The 14,899-nt window shown below is 41.8% G+C and overlaps 3 protein-coding genes across 4 annotated transcripts; all 3 read right to left on the bottom strand.

Annotated features, from left to right (window-relative positions):
- Positions 1 to 2,334: 2,334 nt before the first annotated feature.
- LOC148421699 (THUMP domain-containing protein 1-like) lies at positions 2,335 to 5,704 on the bottom strand. Its single transcript, XM_088419614.1, has 5 exons — positions 5,240 to 5,704; positions 4,405 to 4,591; positions 3,955 to 4,040; positions 3,370 to 3,532; positions 2,335 to 2,847 (listed from the first exon to the last, which is right to left on the bottom strand). The coding sequence occupies exons 1-5, from the start codon at positions 5,447 to 5,449 to the stop codon at positions 2,501 to 2,503; spliced, it is 993 nt and encodes a 330-aa protein (XP_088275740.1). The 5' UTR covers positions 5,450 to 5,704; the 3' UTR covers positions 2,335 to 2,500.
- A 502-nt stretch (positions 5,705 to 6,206) lies between these two features.
- On the bottom strand, positions 6,207 to 9,833 carry LOC148421700 (THUMP domain-containing protein 1-like). Of its 2 annotated transcripts, none has more exons than XM_088420099.1 (5): positions 9,161 to 9,833; positions 8,359 to 8,467; positions 8,000 to 8,085; positions 7,721 to 7,883; positions 6,207 to 7,580 (listed from the first exon to the last, which is right to left on the bottom strand). In XM_088420099.1, exons 1-5 carry the CDS (start codon positions 9,371 to 9,373, stop codon positions 6,964 to 6,966), a joined length of 1,188 nt encoding a protein of 395 aa, XP_088276225.1. In that variant the 5' UTR covers positions 9,374 to 9,833; the 3' UTR covers positions 6,207 to 6,963. The 2 variants fall into 2 exon arrangements, with proteins under 2 accessions (XP_088276225.1, XP_088276224.1); XM_088420098.1 differs by having other exon boundaries at positions 8,359 to 8,470; positions 9,161 to 9,824.
- A 240-nt stretch (positions 9,834 to 10,073) lies between these two features.
- eri2 (ERI1 exoribonuclease family member 2) lies at positions 10,074 to 14,692 on the bottom strand. Its single transcript, XM_088420097.1, has 9 exons — positions 14,546 to 14,692; positions 14,022 to 14,086; positions 13,866 to 13,946; positions 13,656 to 13,783; positions 13,093 to 13,255; positions 12,914 to 13,014; positions 12,296 to 12,377; positions 12,144 to 12,232; positions 10,074 to 11,323 (listed from the first exon to the last, which is right to left on the bottom strand). The coding sequence occupies exons 1-9, from the start codon at positions 14,566 to 14,568 to the stop codon at positions 10,523 to 10,525; spliced, it is 1,533 nt and encodes a 510-aa protein (XP_088276223.1). The 5' UTR covers positions 14,569 to 14,692; the 3' UTR covers positions 10,074 to 10,522.
- Between the last annotated feature and the right edge of the window lie 207 nt (positions 14,693 to 14,899).

Raw genomic sequence — 14,899 nt, forward strand, 5'->3', positions numbered from 1 at the left:
GTTAAGTCAACTGCGCAAGGAGCCGTATTCCGCTCTGTTTAAACGCCCGCTTTGTTAGACCAAGCAAAAAAAACAAAAAAAACAAGGGCGTTATTACTTGCCTGCTATCAACATCATAACCTTCAACCCCCATATTTTTCCAGTATTGTGGAGCGGTAGTTTAGCCTGTCCACATGTGCTGCTGCACCATCTGTATTCAATCCATCGCTGATGCCGCCACAAGATATTTGCTATGAGCATTAAACGGGTTTGCGCAAAGGCTAAGCAATGCGTTACCTCCATCATTATATTTATCGATGCCGCCCCGCATATGAAGGCGTGTGTGTGTGTACTTGGAGGCCATTGTTCAGCGAAAGTGAGACAAACGAGGCCCTGGAGAACACTACTTAGCCGTTCATAAAGGTCAACTATGGAGGCACAGCAGCTAATCCCCCCCCCCCCCCCCCCCCCCCCCACCCCGGGGACGCCCCCGGATGCTGTTGTTTCACGGCGGCGTGACATTTTAACCGCGCAACATCGCGAATGCGTCTGCAGTCTCCCGTTCGGGCTCCGGAGTGCCCGCTGAGGGTTAATTAGACGTGACCCGGGAAGCCGACTTTAACCACAAGCCTCGCTGATGTTTAAGTACGCCCGTTTGTTTATTTATGAGATGTAAGACGCACTTAGAATTCGGAAGTAAGTAGCGCTAATCATGAAAATAAGAAATATTTACTGTACAATGAAAAGTAAGCTGCTGGATTTTGTTAAGGGAAAAAGGCTGTAATATTATGACGAAAAAATCCCAATTAAAATGTAACATCACAACATTTATTTTTTTAAAGGGGACATCAACTCCCCAAATTTTTACTTTGAAATAATTTGTTCTGTGCAACCCTTCTAGCCGAAATACAAAATGATGATCGATATTGTGCTTGTTGACTTGTTCTACTTGGCCATTTTGTCAATATAGTTGCCAATAATACATGGAAATGACATCACAGTTATGCCAGTAACTGGCCAATCAGCTCAGCTTTGAGTGTCACGTGGCCAAAGGCAAGCGGTATTATTAATTGAATTTGAATATTCTTGGTATTGAGTAAATATTGATGAATAGAGACTCAAATAATCATCAATTTAAATAAATGTTTTAATGTGTAAGCTCATTTATTTGTACTATTTATATATTTATATACATTTGTATTTTTTTATCAACTCAAATATTTTTGTTAAAGCATTCATCTTTTGTTTCGTATTCAAGGCTACTAACATTAAATGCGTAGTTATTAAGGGTTTTATTTATTAGATATTTTTTATGAAACGAAACTATAACAAAAAATCAATCATTTTGTTTGGCAGTTAATCGTCTTTTTTGTATTCAAAGCTACTAATATGAAATGGATAGTTATCAAGAGTCTCATTGAATTACTTTTTAATGAACAACATTGCTTGTAGTCTGTTGCCTCATTTTAACTGAGTAAATGTGATTTTTTGGGGCGTAAAAGATTTGTAGTATTATATGAATGTGGTGGTTTATGACTAAAAAAATGTAATTTTCTGTTAGTATTACACAAAAAGCTTAGTTTTATTTTGGAGGGAAAATCAAAGCAGAGATATATACTTTTCCGTGACATTTTCCACAAAAAAAGAGACTTTTTAAATTGCTGCATTTAAAAAAGATGTCTTTTTTTTTTTAATATATGACACGGTCATTGTGGTTGTATTTTTTTGGAGTCCTCGGCGTATAGAAAGCAGTAAATCTCATTAAATCTTGCTGTTGCCTGCTGACACGGTGCTGAAGGCGACGACATCATTAAAATTCCAGCGCGGCGCTCGCTATACGTTCGCGTCTAATTGGCTAATCTAATCAGAAAAGTGGGAGCTGTCTGCGGGGTCACGCTGATTGCGGGCGCTGAGGGACGACCACGCCGGCCGGGCCAATTTTGTAGGTAAATAACCGGCGGATAACCAACGGCGGGTCAGCCGCGGTTCAGCCAAAGTGTAACGAGCGCTGACAAAAGCAAAAGTTGCCGGCTTGCAAACATGCAAAAATCCGAATGATTGAAGTCATTGTTTCAGGAAAATATAAGTTCGTAAAACGGTTTTTCATTTTCAGTGGTTTCATCAATTCCGTTATTTTAAAAACCCAGATCGCAGCCCATACTAGAATGGTTCAACCCAACTTGTCCCGTGCCACCTCTCGTTACCTGTCGCCGCAATTTATTTTCCGTGAACAGATTTCAGCTACGATCCCGAAAGAGGACCATCCGGCAAATGAAAAATCGGTACACAATAAAGCGGCCACATGCACGCACGTTACAATCAAAACACCGAAGTATAAAAATTCATAAAACACACTAATCAAAATCATGTTTATTTCTGGACTTTTTTTCCGAACAGAAAACCAGAATTGATCGTTTTGACAAATAACATCTAAAAAGAAAAACCAAACAACGGAAGTTTAAAAAGACTGCGCGTACTTGAGTAAAGAAAGCCAATAGAATCCATATTTAGTGGAAAAAAATTACTCTCCATCATCATGGTCCTCCATTGTCGAGTCTTCCCGCAAGCCTTCCTCGGCAGACCGCTTTTTTTCACCCGCCGCCCCCGTAACGCTTTTGCCTTGTTCCTCGGCCGCTTTGCGGGTTCCGTCGCCGCGTTCCTCCACCTGGGCCGCTTCCTTTCGGGTTCCGGCTTCTTCCTTTTTGGGCTCTTCGTCCTTGACCACCTCTTGCACGTTGTACTTCCTGTAGCGCATGTACTCGCGGACCACGCTGACACAGCACACGGTCTTGATCACCTCCAAGATGATGGTGAGGTCCGGCTTGGTCAGGTCCACTTTGTTCTTGGGGTTCAGCTTGCCGACCAGGCCTTGGGGGGGGACACGCGTGATGGGAAAGGGTGAAAACTGGAGGAAGCCGTCAGTTAGGAGTCGTCGCTTTGTCATAAAGTGCAAGCGTGTAAGGCTGTGGGGTTTTTTTCCGCAACCACAGTGCCATCTGCTGGATTTTTAAAGCGTCGACTGAGCGCAAAGGACCGCGAAGGATGAAACAAACACCGTAAAAATAAACCGCGCTTTGTATAATCGCAAAGGAAAAGCAAAAGTATGGGTGCTAAACGGTACCTTAAAAATTTGATTGATTTTTTTTTTTTTTAATTATTCGACACCATTTGAGGACTATTGATCCGTCAGCCACATGAACCCGAGTTTTGACGCGCAGATTCACATTTTTATACTGGCGTGTAGTTAATGTAATTCTAATATGTATTTATGTTTTTGATGAGTTTTATAATCATTAATATTATTCATTTAAAGGGTTCGGGAGCATTTTTTTGGGTTCGGAATTGTAAAAAAAAAAAAAAGCTAAAAATTGCTATGCTATGCTAGCTCACCAGCAATGGCCTTGATGACGTCATCCCTCTTGTTGTGGCTGTTGTTGCGCGCCTTGAAGGCGATTTGGTAGGTGGCGCAGTTGGGCGTCTTGAACCAAGGCTCCAAAAACGTGGACAGGTACTTCAGCATGTCCTCCGGGAAGGCCCGACATGTGCCCGTTACCTGCGTGGTGCAGAAACTCAGCTAGCTAGCTTGCTATATGCTAACACAGATAGAAAAGATTCAAGCGTTTGGATCGAACCCTATTGTTAAGCTGCGGGTCAAAGTGACCCATCCGAATGGTGCGTCAAATGTTGAAAGCGTGCGGGTGTGTGCGCAATAAAATAAAATTAAATGAGTAAACAAATCTGACATTTAATACAAATTTAAAACACCCAAGACATTATTGCTCTTCCTGAGAATTTCAAAATAACAAAAATGGCTTTTGCGCATTTCTGACACATTTGAAGTAGCAAACATATCACGGGTCAAATTGACCCGGGGACTTTACTGCCGTCCCTTACAAATAAATAAATAAATAAATAACAGGAGGGTTACCACATTTTACATGTATGCTTTTGAACAGAAATTTTTTTGCATCTCACCGGCAACATGCGAAGGATGACACGCGTCTTCTTCTTCTTGGTGGCGTGCAGATCGGACAGGATGTGATGAACCAGCTTGTCCGACTCTGGTTTCAAAAATTAAAATAAAAATAAACACTTGTTGTGCCGGCCATGTGTGATTATTAAACTTTGGTACTACACTTGTGGCGGTATCTTTTAGTAGTAGTATGTTTGTTTGTTTGTTTTTTTTTTCAATTCAGTGACTCCTGAAGAAAATTGTGTCGCGAACGACAATGCGAATACAAATAAAACTTAAAAAAAAAAAAACTACATTAAGTTTTGCAAAAGAGTCAACATAACACAATTTGGAAACAAGTTACATTATGTTCCAAACAATTTGCTCTTAATTTGAAAAGAAAAAACCTTGACCCTTCCGCGACTTTAAAAAACATTGGCAGCGATTCCGAGCACAGCCTTGATTTTTTTTACCCAGATTGCGAGTTCTGATGAAGATGACGTTATTGGCCCCGCTCTCCAGAGCCTGAAAACGTCGCTCTTGTTTGCCGCCATTTGCCCGCAGCTGCGCCACCTCCTTCTTCAGAGCCTCCTCCACATCTTCTTCTTTGGCGTTTTCCTCTTCTTCCTCTTCGCTGCAGCCTTCAGCCTCCTCTTCAAACTGACAGCGGAAAGAGTTTCTCGTTCATTCATTAATTAGCTTCTGAATAGTGTTCCCTGGTTGGTCGTGGGGGTTACGTTCCAAAAAGTACCCGCCGTAAGTGAAATCTGCAAAGGCTGCATTTTTTTCACTCAGTGGACACTTTTTTTTTTTTTGACGTGACAATTTATTGTATCGATATAAGGTTTTGCTTTTACAATATTTGTTCCATTTGCAGTATTATGTTTTGTTCATATTTTTCTATTATACTGTACCATCGTGTTTTTCCTTGTTAATTTTCTATTTATTTTTCATGCTTCATCTTCATTTCCATCAAGATATTTTTTTTATCTAGATTTTACATTTATTTGACTTATAACTGCACTTGTAGTCATTAACGTGCATCGAGCTTTTCTTTTGTGTATATTTCGATGAAATTCGTGTTTGTATGTTCAAGACATCAATCGCTCAGTGAAGAAAAAAGAGCGAAACAGAAAAGCCGCGAAAGGTGAACCGCGTTATTCAAAATTGGAGCTTTTTAAGTCACCTCGTGCAAGACCAAACTTGAACTCGGGGAAAAGTCTTTTTTACGGCCCTGCACTACACACGTAATCTATAGGCGTGAAAATAACGAGCAACGATTCGTACCTGCGCGGTGCGTTCACTGACCTTTTCGGGGCCGTACAGCTTGTCGGCGTATTCGCCGAGCAGGTTGAAGGCCTCCGCCGTGCACTTCCTCTGGTTCATGTTGCATGTGATCAGGATGCCCTGCATGCCCACCTCCAGCTCCTTGGAGCCCCTCCAGCGTTTAGCGTGATGCTGGCCGCCCAAGAAGTGCTTCTTGCTTCGCTTTCGAAACTCGTTCTGCGTCGCCGACATCTTGGTAGTGACGTCACTGGATACGGCTATTAATAAACGGGATGTTTACTTTTTTGTGTGTGTCACTCCTCTACGTTAGCCGCTTAGCTTCGCTTAGGGGCTTCGGCGGGGAAGATTTTTTTAAACAACGCGCAACGCCGAAAAAAAGCACACGTCGATGGTTTATTGAGGTGAAGTTGGACGTGTTGTTAGAAACGTGCCTTCAAATGGAAAGCGGAACTCTCGGTGACGGAAGGACGCCACATTCGCGTTGGGGAGAGACTCGACGGCGTGCGAGTAGTGTCAAAACACATTCGAGTTTCGCGAAGCAGATATTACAAAGTCAACTGTAGAAATACGCTACATCAATACACGTGTTTGTAACTACTTCCGTGTTAGCGTTTTCCACAGTCGTGTAAAATGAAAATTGAACGTTTGATACGTAAAAGCAAATTAAAATATTTCCTAATCCCTTTGTGAATTTAGTAAATAAAAAAAAAAAAAATCAGTTTACAGCTCCCGAATTGACGTCGCAATTGATTTGGGGTATTTTTTGCAAGGAGAAATGAAAATATTCCGCTGACCGAATTTGTAAAAAGGTCCAATTAGCACAGAAAACACACGAACATTACAGAATAAAAAATATTTACCTTCGATGACCAGGTTATGTCTGGGTCTTCAGAAAGTCAACGAATGGCAAATAGTAAATCAGTACTTAGTATATTTGCAAATTGCAAAGATGCGCCAGAAAAAAGGAAGATAAAACACACAAAATACATAAGTCAAAGTCATGTTTATTTCGGGATTTCATTAAACAAAAAAAAAACAAGTTGACACGGAGGGATGTTTTTCTGTTAATTGTGAAAAAAATAAATTATTTAATGTTAAAAAAACATTTGATGTAAATTCATGAAAAAAAAATGCGCTGCGTTATCATTATACTATTCAGCTATTTGGGACGTTAATCAAGGTGTTTTTCCACGTATAAAAAACGTCAGTGAGCGCAGTGGGAAATGTCGCCATCTGTCGGCAAATACGAGCACTGCAGCAGTTATTCGGTCAAGCTACACATTATGCACAGTGATGCGATTTATGAATAAATGCGCTCAAATTAAATTTATTTCAACACAATTACTGTGTAAACAACTGCAGCAAATCGAGTTAATTGAAATTATACTGAACCCAAATTCATTCATTTTGTAAGCATTCTGCACACATTGTAATACAATAAAGGAAAAAAAACAAAAATCAGATTTATGTGTAGGTCTTAAAAAATAGATCAAATGGCAAACAGAAATTCGGTATTTATTATGTTTGCTGATTGCAAAGCGACGGCCTATGCCAGTTTAAAAAAAAATATCAAATTAATAGTATCATGTTTAATTCTGGGCGTGTTTTTTTTAAAAGAAAAACAGAATGTGGCACAATGACACATATCTAAGAAGAAACAAAAAAGTTAAAAAGACTGCGCCTCACTGCTTACTACCCTCGACTGCAAACAGAAAATTCATATTTTACAAAAGATTTTTAAAAATTTACTCTTTGATTGTATCTCTTTCTTCCTGGCCGCCACTTGCAGCCGCGGCTTGGGCGCTGCCGCCGCCTTCTTCCCGGCCGCCTTCTTCCCGGGCGCCTTCTTCCCGGGCGCCTTTTTCCGTTCCGGCGCCGCTTTTTTCCTCAGCGGTCGGCGCGTCGGCTACATTATGGGTTCCAGGTTGGTCTTTTTCCTCAGCGACCGGCGCTTCCGCTGTCTCTTGGGCTCCGGTTCCGTGGTTTTCCTCAGCGGCCGGCGCTTCCACCGCCTTTGGGGTTCCGGTTTCTTCTTTTTCCTCACCGGCCGGCGTTCCTACCGCCTTCTGGCTTCCGGTTCCGTCTTTTTCCTCGCCGGCCGGCGTTTCCGCCGCCTTTTGGGTTTCGGGGGCGCTTTTTTCCCCGCCGGCCGGCGAATCCGCCGCCTCGAGGGTTCCGGCGCCGGCTTCGGGCCTCTTGGGCTCCTGGTCCTTGACCACTTCCTGCAGGTTGTACTTCCTGTAGCGCTTGTACTCGCGGAGCACGCCCACGCAGCACACGGTCTTGATGACCTCCAAAATGATGGTGTAATCCGGCTTGGTGGAGTCCAGCCTGTTCTTGTGGTTCATTCTGAGAAGCAGGGCTTGGGTTTGGGTTTGGGTTTGGGGAGGGGAGGGGAGGGGGGGAACGACACACGCAGAAAAATCAGTTTTAGGGATTGAATGAGTTAAGAGAGCCAAGATACAAAAAAATGCAACAGTTGTTATGCTAGCAATAGCTTACCGGAAATGGCCCTAAGGATTTCAATCCTCTTGTTGTGGCCGTTGTTGCGCACTTTGAAGGCAATTTGGTAGGTGGCGCTGTTGGGCCTCCTGAACCAAGGCTCCAAAAACGTGGACAGATACCACATAATGTCGTCCGGGAAAGCCCAGCACGTGCCCATTACCTGCGTGTCACACAAACACACCTGGCTACATTGCTGAAAGCTAGCATGCCGTTATCAATAACAGGAAGTTAGAATTATTATTATTGTTTTTTTTGTTTTTTTTTAATGCATCTCACCGGCAGCATGCGAAGGATAACGGTGGTCGTATTCTTCTTGGTGGCGTGCAGATCCGACAGGATGTAATGAACCAGCTTGTCAGGCTCTATAGAACATAGTGTACAATTATCCCTTTTGTTTCCGGCTGGTCTGCGGTAAAATTGCGTCCCTAGCGACAACGCTCACTCATAGAAAAACCGAACAAATTAAATGGATGCAAAATTTGACAAATCAGTCACAAAAACACAATTTAGCAATTTGTTACTATGTAGACATGTTCTAATCAATTTGCTCTTAATTTGAAAAGAAAACTCACTGTTCCTGCAATGGCATTAAAAAAAACAAAACATTTGTAGTGAGTCCGAGCCGCGATGTTTACCCAGATATCGTGTTCGGATGAAGACCACATTGTTGGCCCCGCTCGCCAGCGCCTGGAAACGCCGGCCCACAAATTCTCCTTCGTCGTAGCCTTCAGGATCCTCTTCAAACTGCTAATAGAAAGGTTGTAATTTGTCAATCTTACATTCAATAAATTATCATGAAATGGCTATGCTAATCTGATTTGTTAGCCTCTGAATACTGTGTTTACTTATCCTGAGATTACAATCCCCAAAATAACCATAAATGAAATTCATCATCCATGATTTATTGTATATTTATTTATATTATTGAAAGTATACTTCAAAATGCTGTTTTGTTTTTCACATGCTAATTATGAACCCAACGGTGCATAATTCCCTCAGACCAGCATCAGCATTATTTCAAGTTTCTCTCGTTTAGTTTCACTCTCAAAATTGCAGACTAGAGATGGACAAAAGAAGCTTGTTTTTTTTTAACTGCACAAGATGGCACTCTTGGTTCAAAGAAACAGGAAAAAATTCATACATTTTTAAAACCAAGTGCAAATCCAGAGGAGCCAAACAAGAACATGTGGAAGCGGAAGTCTTTTATTTTGAAGCTGAAGTGCGTCCCTAATCCACGACCCGTTACCGTAATGTCTATAATGAAACAAATTGGGGGCAGCTATCTTGACATGGTCTTTTCAATTGGAGGCTGATTAGACCACGGTGCCTTTCAGAGCCTTTCATCGCCAACTACAGGGTAACATTTTGAAGAAGCGGCGACCAGGATGTCAACACTCGCACTGTACGTGTAAAAACGTTGAGCCGCGGCTCACTAACCTCCTCGGGTCCGTAAAGCCTGTCCGCGTATTCGCTGAGCAGGTTTAAGGCCTCCTCCGTGCACTTCTCCTGTTCATGGTTGCCGCATGTGACCAGGATCCCCTCCATGCCCACCTCTAGTTCCCTGGAGCCCCTCCAGCGTTTAGCAGGATGCTGACCGTCCACGAAGTGTTTCCTGCCTCGGTTCCAAAACTCGTTGTGCGCCGCCGACATTTTGGCAATGACGTCACTGGGCTGGTAATGGGATGTTTACGTTTTTGTTTTTTTTTTTTTGCTCCTGTATGTTAGCCACTTAGCTTAGCTTTAGAGGCCTTAGCTGTACGGCAGGTTGCGAAGCGGGTTTGAAGCGACACTCGGCGCTTTAAAAAGAAGCATACGCCGAGGGTTTACTGAAGTAAAGGTGGACGTTTTATTAGGAACGGGGGTTAAAAGGGAAATTAGTACTCGGTGACGGAAGAACGCCAAGGTTCACGTTTCGGAAGAACTGTACGGCGTGCGAGGAGTGACAAAACACGTTCGAGTTTCGCGAAGGAAATATATGAAATGATTAGATACTGTTTTTTTTTTTTTATATAAAGGTTTAGTACGTACTTTATTAGATTGATCGGTTTTAGCAGATTTCTCAGTCGTGTTAATTGCCCAAGAATGCATTTCGTTTTTTCGGGTGCCTAATTTCTAATTTCACAGGGTTTCTACGGCGTGCGAAGAGCGACAATATAATCGAGATTCGCGAAGCAAATACATAATGTAAACAAAATATTACAGTATTAATACTATAAAAAATATTAGTACAACGTGTTTTAACAACTTGATCAGTGTTATAAATTCCTCGGTCGTGTTAATTGGCCAAGATTGCATTTAGTTTTTTCGGATGCCTTATTTGATTTTCACAAGGCTTCTACTGAATGGGAGTTGGCACAAAGCTTGGAGGTTCTCAACGTAAATGCCGGTGTGTAATTCAACTAAATATTACTTAATATTGAACCGATTGAAAAATGAAATCAACTTACTAGTTATTTGTTAGTTTGTTATCAATTATCGTAATAGTGACGGAAACACACAAATTGCCAAGGGCCACAGTACGAGGAATTCTTGGGGACGCCAAAAAGGACAAAACAATATATTACACGGTCAAGCTCACCTTTTGTGCTTTGTTTTCCTTCCTATTTCAGAAAACATTCAGATATTGCCGTCGTTATCGAGGGATAACCCTCAATCGCTTTATTTTAAAGGCTTGAAAAAGCATCCCAAATTGAATCAATCCAATTACAATTTTGAGGGGGGGGGATTTATATTAGCAGGCTTGAAAACATACATGATATGATTTCTTTCCCATGATATGAAATGAAGTTTCAATGAGAGTTACCAGCTTTTCCTCAGCGCGGATTTCTGAGGCGGCCGCGTGGCTCTGACGCGAGACGCCGAAAAAGACCACCTGGCCTTTATGGCCGACTCCCACCGAAAAAACTGGCACCCCTCATTCTTGTTTGTCCCCGCCGCCTTGCCGCCACCGGAGCGGCGACCGGCGCAGCAGTAGAACGCCTTCCCTTGGTTGGGTCCGCCGTTGGACACCTGCAGACGCTTGGCGCGGCGTCCGCAGTCGCACAGCGGCGACGTCACCTTCCCATTGGTCGACAATGAGGAGAGGGGGGCGGCGGTGTCCCCGGGGCGCCGAACGGCGGCATGGGTTTTGGGCGTCCTCTCCCGGACGACCAAGCATTTGGGCTCGGAGACGCGGGGCGTCTTTGATTTCGTCTCCGTCGGAACATCGGGATCCTCGGCGCGGCGATCGGAAACAACTTGGCCTTCGGAGTCCTCCGGAACCACATCGTCGTACGCGGACCGGTCCTCGTATTCCACGGAGAACTCCTCCGCACTTTGGGAATCGGACGTAAGAGATTGGACGCCGCCGATGATGGTGGAGGACAGAACCAAGCTGTTGCTGTTGTTGTTTTGGATGCCCCATTGTGATGTTGTCCCACTCTCTAGAACTGTCTTTAGAGACACCAGACTCTGAATGGAGTCTAAACCGTGGACGTTCAAGACCGGATTGTTATTCCCAGCGGACTTGGTTTTAGTTTTTGCTGTCCGGTTGTTTTGGCAATTGTGACCAGGGGCTTTTTCGTTGTTTTTCGTCAGCGCTGGTTTCACTCCTGACGACGTCTGTGACCAGAAAAGATGACGCATATATTTTTAAAATAGTTTTCTTCTGTAATATGGTTGTATTCTCATAAAATGATATCTTTATTTTTTTTATTTTAATATTTTTATGTTGGTATAACTGCAACTTTGTTTTGGGGAAAATGAACCTTGAATTTAAAAAAATCTTGAATTTTAAATTATTGAAGTATCATTTTTGTAATTATCATTACTTGTGTTTCATTATTGTAAAAAAACAAACAAAAAAAAAAAAAGCAGATTTAATTTTAGAATTACAGCTTTTTTTTGTTATACGGAAAAGGTCTCAATTCTCACTTTAAATGGAAAGTTATGCCTTCACCCTCAGGATTGTCACTTTAAAAATTCTGACTTTATTCACAAAATTCTGACTAGAAAGTGAGAGTTCTGACTTCATCCTCCGAATCGTTAGAAGTAAAAATTTTGAAATGATTCTCATAATTCTCACTTTGATCGTCACACAATCGCGTAGTCCTGAAAAACTGTTCAAAAAGGCCATCTTTAGCAAATCAAATGCTTGCTGTTTTTGAATCATTTGTAAAAGTTGAAGACAACTTGCAAATTTGCTTATTCAGCCAGAAACTTCAAGTCCTAATTAGGATTTGGCGGGCCACATTAAATGAGCCGGATCCGGGCCTTGAGTTTGACACCTGTGTCTCAGAGTCTAAAAAAACATTCAAAGCAACAATTAAAAAAAAAAAAAAAAATCCATGTTCCTTTATTCATTTAAAAAAATATATATATTTGAGGCGTGATGTGGTGGCGGGCTTCAGCGATCAGGATGCGAAGAGGAGCGTCCACTCACCCAATCCAAGCTCCTTGTGATCTTCATCACACATCCGTCCCTCATCATCCTCGCCGCCAGCCGAGCTGTGTTCCTGGCATCGTCCAAACCTAATCAAAATTCAACCGTTGGCGTGATTTAAGATGAGAAATAGTCAAAATACAAAAGTGTACCGGAATGTTCTCTGCCAGAAAACTGGATTCCCAAATCTTGCAGGGCTCCGTTCAGGCCTTTGGGTTTCCTGCTGTAAAACATCTACCGGGGGCGAAAGAAAAAAACATGTGGAATGAGGGCGCGCAATCGCAGTACAGCTTCATAAAACCAAACTTTGCTAACTGTACATACAAAATGCAATCCTAATTTTGAAATGCTTTTAAAAGCGTAACAATGAGTTATTTATGACTTTTTTTTTTTTCCTTCAAAGTTTCCCCAATCATCAAGTTAGGGAAATTTTTTAAACCAAAGTTCTTTCACAGAAAAAAGATTCTGGGAACTGTTTTTTTTTTTTAACTCCCCCCTTCTAAAAAAGTGCTATCTTTAGGCCCAAAACTCTGCAAATAGTACACAATCAAACAATGAGCCAGAAAGTAAGGAAGCAAAAACAAAAAACACTTTAGAAGCTTGAGAAGAGGAACAAAACACACATGCTAAAACTAAACAAACACCAAAGTAAAAGGTGGACTTTTTTTTGGCCCGCAAGCTAAAAGGAGTTTGACACGCTTGCTGTAGCCGTTTTCTCATTGATGTGACATTAACCTGCCTTTGTCATAAAAATGGCAAAATAAACTTACCCTGTACGTGCTTCTCAGGTCGATCCAGCTGTTGAGCACATGGGGTTTGTGGATCTGCTTGCGTTTACATTCATAACGCAAACAAACGCCGAGATCCCAGTCTGATATCATATTTTTATTTAAGCTTGTTTAAAAATGCAGGATTTTCCGGGATAAAAAAAAAAAAAGTCATATCTGACCTGACCACGTGAGGAACGCACAGAGCTTTTGTTGGGGCGACTCAGTGGAGGAGCCCTGTTGCCGGGCGGGAAAGGCCACGCCCTTCTCTAGGCGGAGCTTCTGCAGCCAGCGGCCGAACTGAGATAGACAAATTCGGAGGGGCGCCCCCGCCTCCACCTGCGCCTGTACGACATGTATTTGAAAAACCTTTTTGACGTTTTTTTTTGTGTGTTGGAATTACATATTCTATACTTGCAATATTACACCTCTATTCTTCATCCACTATTGTTTTACTCCCCTAATTTAAGCCTTTTTGCTCATAAAATATTAACAATGCAATGTTAATGTTCCATAAATTAAAACGCTTTTCCCCCCTCAAAACTAGGGATTACAACTTCATAGCTTTTCAAGCTTCCCCCATGTATTACAGATCCTTTTAATAGGAATTAAGAGTCAAATTGAAATGTATGAATATCTCAATCCGTTTTTGAGACACATTATTTTCTCAAATAATAATTCACGCTTGTAAACATACATATCCTTTTTCCCTTAATGTCATGTTGTTTATGTGCAACTGCATCACCTGTGTAATCCCGGTGAGCTCGGTGCAGAAAGCCGATAGTACGGGACGCTCCTGTGGTTGAACGTACGTGTGAAACTCGGATTCAACCTCTCCCGAAGACGTATTAAGAAGAACGGCCGGAAACTCGACTGTGTCAGGAAGAGGGGGGAAAAAAAATCTTTGCAAAAGCAATAGAAGGCAATTTGGAAAAAAAAAGACAAGGAAACTTACTTATTTCTTGAGTTTGGTTGTTTTTTTCTCGCCAACACGTGGACTCAAAATCAATGACGATCAGGTATGAAAAAGTTTGATCTGATACACAATATTACATACAATTTATCATAAAACTTATCATTCAACATAAGCACTTTGCTCGATGTCACTAACTTGAGTGAAGAGTCTTTTTCTGTCCTGTGGATGACTGACTACGCTGCCGCAGCAGTCCTAATTCTCTGTGGACATAATAAGAAGAATCTATTGTGATGAACATACATTTTAAAATTATTGTCTCGGGACGTGGCGTACGAAATGCCCAAACATAAACACCTCCACGTCAACATAGACCCACGAACCAAACATTATCAGCAAAAAGTTGAGCCGCGATCGCTAACCTGTCCTAATACTGCAGCTTCGCTTACCTTGTGGCTTTGACGTGATCATGACAAAAGCGTTATGAAGCAAATTAGCTCCAACGTTACATCACAATCCGGCAAAAATGAGAAGGGCTAGCTCAAGTTTTACATTATTGTTTGAAGAGTGAGTGAGCATTCCAGATACTCGAACATTTGTATTCAAAACATGTTTTTTTCGAGTCCTCTTGAAAGAACGTGTTTAAAAAATAATGTGCTGACTTAATTGACTATGCCAAATTATACTAGGCGTTTTACACCAAAGTTTAGGTTGATACTCACATGGCAAGCTTCTTTGTCGACATTTCTACCAATTTAGGCAACCTGTATTACGTTCTTGGCTCAATTTCTGTCGACGACAATGTGAGACCCAGGCCATACCAAATCGCGCTTTTTTTTTTTAACCGAATCACATCTATGACTCTGTGCTCAGTCAGTTTGGGCTGCAAGGCAGAAAAATCGATAGCAGATCGACTAGAAGCGGATGCGTGCATGACGCATGCACATCAAGCTTCAAAATAAAGTGTTGCGGTTTCCATCTTAGCACGTTAACTTTGTGGAGCACCTCAACAACAGCCGTATTAATTCTTATAGGTGATTATATTACATTATTTCCAAAATTTGATCTTGAATCTA

The sequence above is a fragment of the Hippichthys cyanospilos genome, chromosome 7, assembly GCF_059441005.1.
Source record: "Hippichthys cyanospilos isolate Australia breed blue-spotted pipefish chromosome 7, RoL_Hcya_1.0, whole genome shotgun sequence".
In the NCBI taxonomy this organism is placed as follows: Eukaryota; Metazoa; Chordata; class Actinopteri; order Syngnathiformes; family Syngnathidae; genus Hippichthys; species Hippichthys cyanospilos.

Bases quoted from the DNA above. Each gene is read 5' to 3' on its own strand.
- LOC148421699 (XM_088419614.1), bottom strand. From the start codon at position 5,449: ATGTCGGCGACGCAGAACGAGTTTCGAAAGCGAAGCAAGAAGCACTTC. The intron at 4,592-5,239 runs GTCAGTGAACGC...TTCCGCTGTCAG, and splicing joins AGCTGTACGGCCCCGAAAAG to TTTGAAGAGGAGGCTGAAGG. The intron at 3,533-3,954 runs GTGAGATGCAAA...TGCACCACGCAG, and splicing joins TCATCCTTCGCATGTTGCCG to GTAACGGGCACATGTCGGGC.
- eri2 (XM_088420097.1), bottom strand. From the start codon at position 14,568: ATGTCGACAAAGAAGCTTGCCAT. The intron at 13,947-14,021 runs GTTAGTGACATC...ATTGTGTATCAG, and splicing joins GAAAAAGACTCTTCACTCAA to ATCAAACTTTTTCATACCTG. The intron at 12,378-12,913 runs GTAAGTTTATTT...CGCCCCCGGTAG, and splicing joins ACCTGAGAAGCACGTACAGG to ATGTTTTACAGCAGGAAACC.
- LOC148421700 (XM_088420098.1), bottom strand. From the start codon at position 9,373: ATGTCGGCGGCGCACAACGAGTTTTGGAACCGAGGCAGGAAACACTTC. The intron at 8,086-8,358 runs GTAAACATCGCG...TATGTTCTATAG, and splicing joins CATCCGAACACGATATCTGG to AGCCTGACAAGCTGGTTCAT. The intron at 7,581-7,720 runs GTAAGCTATTGC...CCCAAACCCAAG, and splicing joins AATCCTTAGGGCCATTTCCG to CCCTGCTTCTCAGAATGAAC.